The sequence below is a fragment of the Phoenix dactylifera genome, unplaced genomic scaffold, assembly GCF_009389715.1.
Source record: "Phoenix dactylifera cultivar Barhee BC4 unplaced genomic scaffold, palm_55x_up_171113_PBpolish2nd_filt_p 002085F, whole genome shotgun sequence".
Classification (NCBI taxonomy): domain Eukaryota; kingdom Viridiplantae; phylum Streptophyta; class Magnoliopsida; order Arecales; family Arecaceae; genus Phoenix; species Phoenix dactylifera.
The window spans coordinates 1,279-16,918 of record NW_024069359.1 but is presented as its reverse complement, the minus strand read 5'-3'; the positions used below and the strand labels follow the sequence as shown (position 1 = coordinate 16,918).

The 15,640-nt window shown below is 34.3% G+C and overlaps 1 protein-coding gene across 2 annotated transcripts; it reads right to left on the bottom strand.

Moving 5' to 3' along the window:
- Window positions 1–2,123: 2,123 nt before the first annotated feature.
- LOC103709948 (rhodanese-like domain-containing protein 11, chloroplastic) lies at window positions 2,124–11,567 on the bottom strand. 2 transcript variants are annotated; one of them, XM_008795498.4, is made up of 10 exons: window positions 11,356–11,565; window positions 11,169–11,273; window positions 10,004–10,111; window positions 9,806–9,902; window positions 8,301–8,340; window positions 8,116–8,190; window positions 3,002–3,089; window positions 2,778–2,845; window positions 2,477–2,549; window positions 2,124–2,393 (listed from the first exon to the last, which is right to left on the bottom strand). In XM_008795498.4, exons 1-10 carry the CDS (start codon window positions 11,488–11,490, stop codon window positions 2,310–2,312), a joined length of 873 nt encoding a protein of 290 aa, XP_008793720.1. In that variant the 5' UTR covers window positions 11,491–11,565; the 3' UTR covers window positions 2,124–2,309. The 2 variants fall into 2 exon arrangements, with proteins under 2 accessions (XP_008793720.1, XP_026661562.1); XM_026805761.2 differs by lacking the exons at window positions 2,778–2,845; window positions 3,002–3,089 and having other exon boundaries at window positions 11,356–11,567.
- Window positions 11,568–15,640: the final 4,073 nt, after the last annotated feature.

Below are 15,640 nucleotides of genomic sequence, written 5' to 3'. Positions count from 1 at the left end.
AAAATAAATTGGTTAACAAGCACATCTATTACATACATTGAACTAAAGAATGAGAACCGAAAATGGATAGTTTGGTATGTTATATATACCTTGTTCTGATCATTTCAAGATATTAGAAGAAATTGAATAATTGTTTGATATTAAACACCTTGTCATATAAATAATTCTAGGCAATAGAGATTGTTTTTATATACAGTATCATTCTAATTTTATAAGTAAGAATAACCTAACACTTATGATAATATCTTTCCCATTATAGTCTTCCCAAATCCTATCATTCCTGCATAAACCTATTATCCAACTATGACTGCTACAATGTCAACCATTTCTTGCTCAATTTATGAAAAAAGAAACCATCTAGTGCTTCATAACATCTTCAATGGGATAAGAGAGTTTGAAATATCCAAGCTAGAGACTTTGAAATCTTGTCTAAAAAGAAGAAGCAAAGAGGGACCCGTTCTCACCGGCCATGTTTAGATCCAGAGGAGAGGAGAAAAGAGATCATGATTCCAAAAGATTGCCAACTTAAGCTCCACTATATAATATTAAACTAAAATGAGAGTGAGAAATAAAAGCACAAAAAAAGGCATGAACGCAGTTAAATCTATTCAATCAAAGCTGCCTTGTGCGGCTATTAGCTATTCAAAGCAAATTGGATGACAACATAAAAAGAACTGCAGTACTACAAAGATTTGAGTTAGATGCAGCTTATATAACTCGTATAAAAGGTATTTTTCAAAGAATTTGAACAGAGGCCTTGCAAAGAGGGTTAGTATTTTTCTTATCAATCTGTACACTGCCATGAATAGTAACTGCTTTTGCTCTTTTCATTCAACGAGCACATAATTATGGTCATATAGCTCTCTACAATCACTTCATCTCAGAAATAAAAGTTTTTTGGATAGAATTAAGTTTCCAGTTAGGGTTAGGGCCTAAGGAATTTGGGTTTCGATTAAGATTACATTTTTGGGTGGGTTATGATCTCAATTAGAAAAGGTACGATGAGGGGTTTGTATAGGACAAAGCCACACAAAAAGAGGGATAAGATTTGCAAAGGACGGAGCCATAGAAAGAGATAGAGGAAGAGGGATGAAGAGAAAGATCGTCCAAAGAGAAATATGAAAGAGGAAAGCCTCATCTGAAGTCGAACTAATCTTTCATGGGCACCACTAGTGAGGAACCTGGCTACCTTTTGACAACCCACCTACTTGGCTACTTCTTGACAGATCTTTGAATTGAGGGGAGAAGATTGGAGATCTAAAAGAATGAAAGTATCAAAGCTTTGATCAAATCTTAGAGAAGAGGAAAGGGCAATCAAGGTCAACAATGGTGCTCTTCCTCTTCACCTCTTCTGTAATCACTGAAACCCTACAATCCCAATTTCAAATTCAAGAACTCTCCAAACGAGCATCGATAACTAAGTTTGAATAAAACACCAAGGGATGTTTCTTCCTAGCTAATACAGATAAATAGATTGAGATTGATAAGTTTAACCCAACTCGCCCTAATTATTAAACAAGTTAAATGAGTTAAATGGAATATTACCCTAAAAATGAAATCTAACCCATTTAATAAGCATGTAAAGATGGGTCAATCTGTTTATGACCCATACCTATTTAGCCCAAACTTAAAGCTAATCATTGCATATGGGTCAGATTGATAGGTTGAGTCATTATTTTTTGGTCATTATAGGAAGGGTCAAGTGAGATCTTGTCATTATTTGCCAACTCTAGTAAAATACAATTTTTACTAAATAAGATTATTATAATTATAATTTTTATTTAATTTACAAGTATAATTTTTTTTTCTAATCCAATGATTTTGTTGAAGACTACACAATAATACCGTGAAACAAATCACGTTGACCATCATTTACCAAATCAAAAACATGCCCCCTGTAGACATTTTTTATTTCCACTTTTTTAAAAAAAAAGTTTATATTTTTATTTTTTATTTTGATTGCTACCAACGATATAAAATTTCATTTTGAGAGAGCTATCTTCGACTTTCATTTATCATAATTGTGAGTTCCGGTCCCAATATTTTCTAGCCAGCATTTTTTTATTGTTTGTTAATTGACACATTAATAAGAAAATAATAGCCCAACTAATAGAAAAGACATCAATCAGAAGAGCTAAAGGAGATCAGCTGCAGACAGATACTTACATTCCACAAAGGAAAATTTTTCCGCACAACAAACAAAACTGAGATCATAAACAAATCTGATCAAATGATAAATAACAAACTCATAGGCTTTCAAAATGACAAACATATCCTCCATGGTGCACGGTGGGCGAGAGGTTAGGGTCTCAATGAGACCTCAGTTCTTGAAGTAAAGGTCCAAGCTTTTGAGCCCCAAGAAGTAAGGCATCTGCTATAAGGATAAGTCCGACCTGCGGGACCAAAGAAACGTAGGATATTTTTTCCCTCTGGAATAATTGAAATTATTTTTTTCGTTCACAACATAAAAATTTACCAAGCGACCGGTGAAGACTAATCGATAAGCCCATCCTTCCTTAGCAGCTATAGCACGTTGCTGATCCGTCCAACTGAAAACAGAAAGAGGAAAGAAAAAAGAAATAAATATGCAGAAGTGTGCAAATGGACAACTTTATGATATTCTGAAATTATTGGAACTATTTTCTTTCATTGTCATTATGATATTATCAAATAAAGTTTTCAACCGGGTGTTCCTACTTTGTAAGCAAAAGCTAAAATATGGTGGGAAACCTAGGGGAATTTCAGTATAACTATGAAATTCAGGTCTGCAATCCTACCCAAGGAACTCAGAAACTCCACCAATTCCAGCAAGCTTGAAAGGTTGGGGGCCTTCCCATTGAAAATCCTATAACCAACAAGTATCAAACTATTATAAAAAAAATTAAATGACCCAATAAAAGACATCCTAATATGAATGAATAGAAGCAAAGATTTATGCTTGTGCATGGCCGGTCCCCATGCACACACGTACAAACAGTTCATTTTCATCAACATATACTACCTCATCTTCAGCAGCTTCCAAACCTCCTTGTACCCAGAATAAGTTTCTGAAACCCGCATTGTAAAGTTGTTCGCAAGCAGCAAGAGATCTACAGATGTGAAGCAAATCTAGAGGGTAAACACTCAGTTGATGTAGCCTTCTACTATTAAACTCATAGTGATGCATCTAGATGCCCTAGTTAAATGTTTGACTGTGGAAAACTTGAGAAAGGATAATAAAAGACATTAAGAAGGAGAACTAGCACATTTTATACAAGTACCGCTTGGTCAATCATCCAACACATAAATCTGCACATTGTATTGCAGAAGGTAATGTAGATGAGCCTGAGAGACTCAGGATGGGGAGTGTTTGCAAATTGTGTCTTCAATCAGCAGAAATTGGGCTAGCCCTCCCATCTGAGGGAAGATTACAATAGCCAAATCTGACATATGATCAAGCTGAGATTGTAGAGGGTAGTAGCCACTTGAATACGGTATCCCAGATGAAGGATATGCATGCAGATCATACCTTGGTTGTATGGAATAAAATGCGATGTATGGTTTGGATACATATACATCCAGGGACCCTACTTTGCATGCTAGATTACCTGCAGTAGTGCCATATCCTGAACCATCTTGTGGGGCCTATCTCCTGTATGATACCGTATCATCATGGGCTCTAGGTCGTGCGTCGTGGTTTGTACCTTGTATGGCATGATGAGTTGCGATCTGACCAATGAATCGACCAAGATCATAGAATTGTGAGTTGTATGAACCTCCGTCATGTCTACTGCTACCTCCCTAGACACCTGATGCATCATCGGTCGAACTATCATTATCATCATCACTCATATCGCAAGATGATCTAGGCAACCAATTATCTAAGAGCTCATTGGACTCGAAATATGAGTGAATAGGCTCCTCATTCACTCTCTCCAATAGATATATAGTTCTTTTTCCTTTTCCTTTATTGTTACTCTAAAAAACTATTTTCCCTCATGCCCTACCTGCCTAGCTCTGCTTGGTGACTCGACTAGGCCCAGATCCTGACTAGCCCTACCTCTCTGACTGGATTGGCTACCATGATGACCTCTTCTTAACATTCCTTTTCATATCTCTTGGAGGATGTGCTGGACATAGAGCCTTGTAATGATGATCGGTTCCCTACTGATCTCTATGGTTGCTCGGCTAGCCTTGTCATTCTGTCTCCTTTTTCCTTTCTTGCTGCTCTAAGGAATTGCTTTTTTTTTGTGATGCCCCCACTTGTCTAGCTTTATTACAACTAGGCCTACCACCCTAACTAGCTCTATCTCCCTAACTGGATCAGGTACCATGATGACCTCGTCTTAACATCTATCATATATCTAGAAGAATATCTTGGACATAGAGTCTTGCGATGATGATCAGCTCCCATTGACTTCTGTGGTTGCTCGGCTGGTTATGAGCATGGCATGTATCATTCTACCTATTTCTCTGCATTTACTCCAGCATCCTTTGCTATGAAACTAGCCGATCAAGAAGGTGACCCTGGCTCATCAAGCTCTAATTGCTATCGTCCCTCAAGCCAACCAATCGTCGGATCCTTCTCATCATATACGAAATCATTGTGAAATAGATCATCAGTTTTTCAATGCATAAATCATCTTTGGATTTACAACATGTCATGAAATTATGCCAAAATGCAAATTTTGGCATAACTTTCCCTCATTTTCCTAATTTTTGCTTGTTTTAGGCATGAAAAAGAAAAAAACTGAGGAGAATGGGAAGAGACGAGGGGTTTATGCTTGAAGAAGATGGGATTTAGCTTAAAATCAAGTGAAAAATGATCTTCCCCTTTGTTTTCAACTTGATTTTCTTTTGAAGAAAAAGAGGTAGAGAAGGCCTATATGGATCATCTTGAATATGTTACTACCATACGGTAATAATTAATAGGGAAGTCATAGCATATCTTTATATTAGGAAGCGCACTGGAACAACCTTATTTCAGCATGAGATGCAAGATATTACATTATACCACAATAACAAAAATGATAAACATGTTTGGATTAGATCTTCTTGGTGGTACTTCACCCATGAGCCACCAATAACTTCATGACTGACACGGCACATCTTGTCTCAACAAGCCTACTAGAACACCTATGAGTCACTAACAACTTCATGATTGACATGGCACATCTTGCCTCATTAAGGCAACCAAAACAATACACTAATCCATTTACCTTGATAAGTCAAATGATGTTCCACTACAAGCAAAACAAGAACATAGAGATACTCGGTTGGTTATTCTAAACAACTTAGTATCGCCTTCACTTGCACATCACCAAGCTTTACAACAGTATCAAGGCTTGGATTTGTGGCAGATCAACCATCAACCATGACTTTGATGTTACTTGCTGCACTCTTGATATTTCACCAAACATCACTACGTTAACAATTACTTGAAGGTCTTAAGTATGCTTCCCATGGCAAGATTCCATTTTTTCCTTGTGAGAATAAACCTAACATGTATTTTGATAACCCCACCTTTAGCATTTTCTTTGATTTTATGCAAACTGACCCAATGGAAAAAATATATAATAGCTGTGTCTTGGGCCTTGAGAGGTACCCATTATTGTCAGGTAAATATTTCTTAAGACATTAACCATTTTCTAGGGGCATTACTGATTTATATGAATTTCAATTAACTGATAAGCTCCACCTTCACATACCTTTTCCAAGATATAGAGACCTTTCTAATTCGGATTGAATTTACCTTCTACATGGTGATCAATTATAATGGGCCTCCTTGTACTAGACAACTTTGTTGAAGGAGCGGATCATTGCCATCGGGTTGTAAGCTCTTGAAGTGGCATTTTCTTCAGTAGTTGTCCCTTATTATACTTCTGTCTTTAAGTATTGGCAACTCAACTTCGAAAGGGGAAATGACTTCAGTCAAAACTCAAAAATATCTACAATGAATACTATAGATTGAGTTGGTGTCCCTGGGTGGTCCAGCAGGCACAAATTCAAAGGCTTTATGCGTAGTCTTTTTTCTTCGTAGTCACCATTTCCCTTCGAAGTTTAGACAGTGCCTTGAAAGACCTCCACCATGCCATTTGGCCTTACATCATATTTACCAGAGTAAAATCAATCAATTCAAAGCAAAGAAGAGAATCCTCCAATCTTAAAACTTTTGAAAGATTGTTTTCAGATAACCTTATGATGTAATGTGCATTAAAATTCTTTCGATGAGATCAAACTGGACCACCTAGAGATATAGCCTGTGACCACAAGAAAAAATTTATGCCCTTTTGATCATGGAGCTTCAAGGGAGCAATCACATGAGTTACCAACAAAAGGTGCCTCCAGACTTCCTCAAGACTATTTTTGGCCATTGAACACATCCGGTTTCTTAATTGACTGGTTTTCTATCAACAAAGCCTGTTGGTTCTGAATGGCAGACTGAATTTTATTAAATAAGTCATCACCAAATATTTACTTTAACTGCATGAATGTTGAATTGAATCAAGGAATTGGCTTGTACTATTCTCTGTCCATTTTTGAAACTTCTTGAAGTAGACCTTACAAAACTATCAAAAATGTGGTAGGATCAATGGGATTCTTCCCTTTTTACCACATTACTTTTCTTTTTGAATTTCAAGCCATGTTCTTGTTAGGATTATTTAGGATACCATGTTCTAAACACTATGGGATGGGACCCTCCCAATTTTTTTGTGCAACAGGATGCCTCCTTGTATGGACACTCGAAACAGTGGATGTCTCTTCCTGTCCCAGTCCATTTCCCAACTTGTCCCGTTTTGACACTCGGAGTTAGGACACTAGGACACCCTGCTATCTTGCTTAAAGTCTAGGGAAGAAGTCACATTCTTGAGATATGGAAGACTGGAATCAGTCTTCATTCTGAAATTGAGTTGAATTTTGGAAGAGGGGTGATTTTTTTGCAGTGAAGTCCCTACAGCACCCCACCATCAGCAATGCGAGTTACATGTATCAACTGCATACTTGGAGCAGCTATGTTGATTATTAATAATGCTGAATTTCTTTTAAAATGTTTTACATCCTAGAAATCAGAGATTAAGAATCAGAGCTCTGTCAAATTCTTCTCATTGATGATGTTTGGCTTTTGATCTAGACTTATAACAAGTAAAATAATAGTCATGTTTTTTAAGTCCTTAGGACAGAATCATTGCCCAAAACCCTCTTTGCTTAAACTTCTCACCAGAATCTAGAAGTCTCTAATAGATTGGGATGAGAAAATCTCATCTTGTAAGATCTTTCCTCCCACTGGAAGCCTCAACTTGTCTTTATTTATTTTGTGCTAGTGCATTCTTTGTTCCTAATGCTACATAAAAATTGTAACATCCTATGCACTAGCTACCCGCAAATGCATTACTTCAACTGCAATAAATTACAAGATCTTTTTCTTTCACTCCACAGTGATGATCTCCTGATCGTAAATCAATTGACTCTTTCAACCTAGTTGCTTTGCTAGGCTCATACAGAATGTAACAACTCTAACCGGTGAACCTTTTCATGTTCTCTGCCTATCATTCTCCAAACTAAATACCATGTCACCAAAATCCCCATTAACTTCTGGAACCCATCAGTCCTGGCATCTACCGTGCCTTCCCTTACTATTCCTATGTTTTCTTTTTTATCTTCACAACCTATTACCTATGCTCAGCCTGACCAATCTTCACCTAGTCATCCTAAGAAACCAAGCTTGGTACTTTAGTTTCAAGTTACAGATAACTTGAGAAGTTTCAGGCAAACCAAATTTCGGTATCAAGGAATCCCATCAACTTATTAGCACCTTATCACCCATATATTCCTACAATGATAAAAGAACTAAAACTTTCCGTTGTACTTGAAAAGATTAATGGTGAAACAAAAATACAAAGACAAGTATGCATATATAAAACAAAAGAATTAAATAATTACATGAGTAATAGAATTGGAATAGAATGGCCATATTTGAAAGATTTTATATTGTACCATAATAAGATAATATTGGAGAAACAACCACAACAATTTAAACACGAACCCAATATAAAGAGCATTTAAGATTATAAGGAGAGTTTAGTAAGCTAAAGCAAATTTGTCTGCAAAGACTAATATGCATGGGAAAGATACTACCTTAGACCCTTTTGACACGCAACAATAATGTCAGAGTCCTTGGGAAATTTCTCCTCAACCTTTCCTATGAAACCCCTATAGCAATATAATAAATAAATAAGTAAACAAATAAAAAATATTTAACTATATAATGTTATAGCTTATATTACAATGATATCTGAGGTTATTTGATGTGAATAATATACTTATCAAATGCCAGCATAGGACTGCCACTCCACCAACCTCCTGCACAAATAACCACAATATAGAACTTCTTAAAAATCACAAAATTAGAATTTGACAAATTAAAAACATTTTTAGCATACCAAAAAGAAGACCATGAGCATCGAATAGAACTTCTAGAAATGGGCAAGCATGTTTCATGTATACTTGCATATCCTATTATTACATATAGTATTTATTTCATTAGCATATACAGAATTAAATTTAAAGTAATTATCTTCACTTGGGATTAGGAAAGGAGAGGAAGGCGTAAGGTAACATAGGTGCTGGTTGTGAGAAAAGATACAGAAAAGCTAGAAATAACATCAGAGATGGGCTAAAAAAAGGAACATTTGGCGAATGAGGATCCATAAGGCTGGACTGTCATTGTATTTTCACATAAGATGAATGAGAATTATTTTATTTGACAGCTAAAAGGAGACTGATTTTTATGCAAATCATCAGTATTGGTTGAAATATTGGTAACCTTACTAATCTAAAGAATGCTTTCATGGTATACATCTATCAAGAATATTCTTCTTGATATGAAAAAAGGTGAAGTTGCTATTCAACAATTCAGAGAATAAATATTTTGAACAGGAAAATTTGAGAAGAATCTAATCCAGGTTTTGTAGCTAAAATTATGGACTCATGTAGGGCCTAAATCTTCAACCTTAATTATTAAGGCCTGGTCAATATCCACTATTGTCATGTGGAATGATACAATAAAACAAATTCTCCAAGTTTTTGCTTGATTAAAATTCAGCAAACTCCAATTCATGTCATTTTTTGTTTACCTTTGAGTTTAAATATATGAATAATTTATTCAAATACGAATATACATATATATATATATATATATAATATTCAGGTAAACTTTCTCCTTTAAATGCCATCCCTAGATACAGCTAATAATTTTCATACAAAGCTGCTGCACATGGTCCATCCTTACACATTTAGCCGATGCCCATTCCCTGCTAGCTGTGTTCACCTATGCTAAATTTTTATCATTTGAAAAGAAAGAAATTTATGCTTCCAATTAAATGGGTTTACATATGACGTATGTCACAATTCACAAATCAATTTAATAGCTCATAAAATAAATGGCCTAGACTAACGAATTGACCATGCAAGTTTCTAGTTTTGACCCTATTGTTCATGTATCCGGTGGAAATGATCATGACAATGCAGAAGGTAAGATTTAGAATTAGAGAAGTTTATCTGTGAAACAGACAATTGAATCATTTTAGCACGAATGAAAATCTTTAAACTGTAATAAGTTATCAAGATATTGCCATCTACACAGAGAACCCACTTGTTCATAAAACAAATATGAATTAACAGGGAACCAAAAATGTAATTAGGTTAACAAAAAAAGAGCAAAAAAATAATAACCAAAGGGCCAATCTAAAATAGTTCCATCTCTCCCACCGGAAAAGAAAAGCCATATTAATCAATTGTATGGAAATTAAGTTGCTTGATGTAATACCCATAACAAAGTTGGTGATTTTCTTGGCAAGAGTCTGCATGTCAACAGAGCTGTCCACATCAAATATGGGTATCCAAGTAGAACCTTTTACCCATGCCTGCCCAGGAAGAAAGAAAGAAGAAAACACTTGAACATGATTTGAAAGATGATATTAAAGAACAACATGGAATTCTTCATTTACTTGATAGCCACACAAACCTTATTGTGTTCGGTTGAGGGACGGACATCAAGAAGGGTCTTGTTTGAAAGTTGGATTGCATATCCGGCTTCCCTTGGTGTAAGGACCTTAATTTTCTGCTCCCTAATCTTCAAACATAACATATGAAAATTTGAACAAATTCATTTTGTTTAACAACAAAAAAGCCCAATACTTGTATATAATCTCATTTCCATTTGCATTGTTTTCCTTTAATGTCACATAAAAATAACATAAAATGAGCAAAACATGTCAAAGTGCTGTTCCATAAAACATGGAACTTTGCTAGAGTCATTTATCCATCTCTGATATCCTTGGTTACAGCATGATACATATTAGAACTTCCTGTCAGTATGAACATATATATTTAGAAAAAAAATGGTCTTAATTATGGTAAGGGTATGGCTTAATTTATTCCTTGACACATTTCAGTTGTGTTTTGGGGGCTTGCAATTCACAGGTTGAGATGAGTCGAGCAGATTTAACCCTAAGTTACATTTAGCCTTCATGCAACATGTCTTCCTTAATCAAAAGAAGGATGAAAAGAAGAAAACGTAGAGGACAAGACCTAGATTTACAGAACACTCAAAAAATTATAGAAAAATTAATATTAATCATATAAATTAGTATGAGTATATATTACTTTATTTCCACCAATCCATATAGTATTTTTTCAGAATCTGCCAATACCGGTGCCACTGTAACTCTATAGTATGCTGTAGTCATTTCCACATCCATGTCCATGTTTAAAGGTGTGATTAAACAAAATAATTATTTTTTTGAGACAATAGAAAAGCAAATTTCTGCTATCATGTAATTTCCGACATGGTTGTTTGCATGTAGTTGCTTAATTATCAAGTGTACGAAGCAATTCTCATATGGAAACCAAAAAATGGTTACAATTTTACCCAAGGATATTAGTGTCCACCGATAATGCAAAATCATGAAATTTATATACAGGGAAAAGAAATTGTACGTTCCCTTCTTTTCCACCACAGAACATAAAAGAAAAAAAAAAACTGAATCAAGGATCAGGATGGAGCCAATGGAATGTTCCAGGTAGCCTTTTCCACTATTTGGGGCCTTTTAAAACCAGATTTTATATCCCTCAAAGCGTCTGAAGTACAGGAAAACTTTGAATAATTGCCAATAAAATTAAAAGAATACCAAAGCTTCCCATCTCCTCCGAGCCGCAACCATCTCTTTCGCCTGCCTCGCCTCCTCCTCTTCTCCGCCCACGGAGGCGCCCATTCTTACGGCAGCCCTCGACCTCTGCACCGAAAGAAAGAAATCCTTACTCCCCGGAAGATCAAAGTATGCGGGAAAAATTTGAAGGAAAAGGAGGTGGGAAAACCCCTCCAAAATTGGGAGAGCGCGGCCTTGGAATGGAGAGCAGACTGCTTCTCCCTCGGTGGCCAGCTCTTTGTCGCCAAGGAGCTGACGGAGAAATGGCGAGGGTGGTGGTGAGGGTTCGCCCAAAAGCCTCCATCTTCGAAGGGAGCAAAACAGCTCAAACTGGCATTGTGGGGTGATGATGATGGCTGGGGAGTTCCTCCGGCTCGCTCGCTTTATCTTCTTGGGCTCGTTTGGTTCGCGGGAAGCATTTTCCTTTCTAGGAATATGATTTCTGAAAAACAAATTCCTAGGAAGAGGATGCCTAGGAAAGTAATTTTGGCATGTTTGGTTGACCATGGGAAAGTGACAAATTTCCAAGGTACTTATGTTTGGTTGGCCATCCACTTTCCTAGGAAAGTTATATATAATTCCTATTATGCCCTTAATAAAATTAGGTTTTTAATGCCTCTTTAATGCTTCTTTAATGCTGAAAGGACTTTTTGGAAAAAAGTAAAAATGGAGTGATTCCCATCTCATGGGAAAGACTTTCCCATAAAATGTGGGAATCACATTCCCATGGGAATATAACTTTCCCTTCTCTCTCCTTTGAAAACTCCAACCAAACAAGAGGCATCTCATTACTTTCCCGTTGACCACACTTTCCCCCCTTCTTTTCCCGCGAACCAAACGAGCCCCTTATGTTAGAGAAGAAGCAGTTAGACGGGGACGCTAGACATGGACTTGGCCGTGGACTTGTGCTGACCTGGCTCCTATTTGTGCCTCGACAGCTTTCCGATCAATATTAAGGGTAGGAATTTATCACCCAACTAAACCCAACTTACAATAATTGGATTTTGGTAGAACAAAGAATTTTTTTTTATAAATATCCTTTTAAAGATTCAAATTTATTTGAATATCATTTTAAAATTTATATTTATTTTTGCACCTTCATAAAATACTATTTTGCACAAATACCCATAATATAACGGTTCTTCTAACACCGTTAATAAAAACCATATTTATTTTAATTAAAAATAAATTAAAATTTTGAAATTACTTTTTTATTCTCTATCACGATCGTGTTATAAATATTTTTTTTACACATCTACCCATTAAAAATATTTTTATTCATTTTAATTTGAAACCGTTAATTTTTTAAACGGCATTAGATGGTGTGGGTGTATATGCAAAAATAAGGATAAAAAAGTGTAGAATAGCAAACAAGTGTTTTTACGAGGGTAATATAATATAAATATCAATTTTGGAAGGGTATTCATGCAACATTCGATATTTAGGAGGGTATTAATGCAAAAACACCCTAGAAAAACTTGACCCAACTAAAACTATATATTTAGTAAGTCGGGGTTAGGTTTATTTTAACTTAACTCATTTGACCTATTTAGACAGGTTTAGAATTTTAACTTAACTCATTTAACCTATTTAGACCTGATCCAATAATCAGGATAAATCAAGTGGATTTGTTTGCAACTTGTTTACAAATTGTTACTCCACGCCAAATTGGACTAATAGAGTACTGCATGCCAACTTGAGTATCCCTATTTTTTAGAAGAAGTTAACTAGGTATATTTAGGTTACTTTTATATTAAATGAGTTGGATTGAGTTAGGATTTGAAATTAGCGATTTTGTCTAATACCTACCCCATTGCCACCTATATAAAGTTATTTTAAAAATTTATGGAAGACTCCAAAAAAAAACACAAAGTTCTCACTTTCAAAATTAATTTTGATTGTGTAATTTGAAAATCAGGTTGGTTCATAATCAATATTTAATTCATATTTGAAATATATTATATTTTTGATCTGATTCTAATTTAAATAATTTGGTTTGGATTGGACCATAATCCATTTGGGGCAATTTGGACTCCAAATTGATCCAACTCGCTTATGGCTCTAATTAGTATCTAGTTATGAGTCTTTTGTAGGGCCGAAAACGAATCGGATACAAATCGAATATTGATATATTCATATTTGTATGCATATTTTTCAACGAGTATGGACGCAGACACATATATTAAATGGATATCAAATTTAATATCAATATTTATTCCTAAACGGATATGGATACGAATCGGATATTAAGTATATCCATATTTGTTATAAACGGATACGGCTACGAATCGGATATTAAACATATCCATATTTTCTTATTCGAATACAAATATAAATTGAGTACTTTTTAAAAATATTAATCAAATTTGAGCAAAATTTAATGATAAAAACTAGCAATAAAGATATTATTATAAAAAAATATTCAATTAAAAATATATAATCATAACAAGCATTTATCAATAATAAAACTTATGGATGTAAGATTTTCCCAAAACTCATGTTGGTTTTAATACAAATCTTGATGTGGTTAACTGTAGGTTATGATTGCTTTGTGCTATGCTCATGGTTATCTTGGGGATCATTAGCAATCATTGCTTTTTTTATTAGCCTTCATATATTTGATTGTGAAGGAGTGGCAGTGATTACATGTTCAACTTCTATGCTATTTAACAATAACGAAAAGGCTAGAGTACCTTTGGTTTGTTCATTTATAATTTACTCGATATAAGTGCACTATTATCACATTTATCTTAATGTTGAATTACATAGTTGATAATTTTCTTAATGATGATATATCTTTAATAATTTCTTCGATTACTTTTATATTTTAATCTTCAAGTTTAACTTGGTTAGTTTATAAACAGGTATACCAATAGAATTGTTCCATTTATGGTTTTTTGGTGCGGTGAAGATACTTTCTGGATTGCTATTGTGTTGTGCGGAAAAGTTCATTATCTTTTATTCTCTTTGTAAGCAGAGGTAAGGCTTCCATGTTTAGTTCTTTTGTTAATTGTTGTAATGTTATAGTAGTTCAGATTAATATGTTGTTCCTTTGTTATTGTTATAGAAATACCAAATCTCCATGACATTGTATGGTTTGAACAATCAAAGGTTTGGTTCATAAATTATGTTATCATATGTAATATGTTTTCTAATCAAATATTGTGATTTGCCATACAAAAATTTGGTTTTTAATGACTTTCTTTTTAGTACTTTTTATTTTTTCAGAGGAGTTACTGAAAAGTTCACAAAGAATTTGATTACGAGTGATGATTTGCGGTTATGTTTATCGAAGTTCATGCCATGATAAATGATACTATAATTTATTCTGACATTATTACTGATATCGATCATCAGCTAAAGTCTTTTCCTTGCTGGTTTGTTAAAATTTAGCTTTTTGATATTTCAATCATATATATGTACAATATTTTATGTAGTTTCATGATATATTTAAATTATGGTTGATTTTTATCCAATCCCTAAATTGGTAATGAGCCTTAATATTTTTACCTAAAATGTTTTGGGTTAAAAATGAAACAATAAGCTTAATTATTTATAATTGTGGGTGGGTTGCCAAGGGAGCTTAGTTGGTGTGGCTCCAACATTTTTTCTTCATTTTCTATGAACCGGTAGCTTTGTTGCAGCCATCTTGACTGCAATAATTCGTCATATTTCTACTTTTGATTTTCTTTTGTTCTACAACTTATCTATTTGGTAAATTGTAAATATTTTCTAATTGCTAGTGTTTAGTCTATATTATGTTTTCTAAAAAGGGTTTCTGTTTGGGTTTCCTTATGGCCGGCTAGGGATTTTTCCAGGTGGAGGAGTGGGGGGGGGGGGGGGGGGGGAGGGGTGGGTAGGTTGGGTAGCTTCAAGGGGGAAAGCTAAAGGGGACTATTCAGAGATGGGAGGAAAGGGACATAGACAGAAATAGTAGAAGAAGAGGGCCATTGAGAAGGGTTAAAGAACGATTTTACTTGGCTGGGGAGAGCTGTCCGCAGTGCAACGCTTTTGAAAGTAGAGTTTTTATAAAAAATTATTTACTGTTTGGTAATTATATTTCTAAATTATCCTAAAACTTTAATATATGTCTGGTGAATAATATGACAAAATAATCATAAAAAATATTACATAGTATTATACAACAAAGCATAATAAAATATAATATATATTAATACATGAATATATAATATAGTATAATATTAAATATAATATAATATTATTATAATATAGTAATATAATATTGTATACTACAACATAATAATTTAATATAATATTAAATTATTTAACATGACATATCAATATATTATGATATAATATAATATTTATATTATAATATAATAATAAAGATATAAAATATTATAATTTTTAGCATAAATTAATTTTCCATTCTCTCGATGACTATGGTATAATATAACATAATATTAAATTATTTAACATCACATATTAATGTA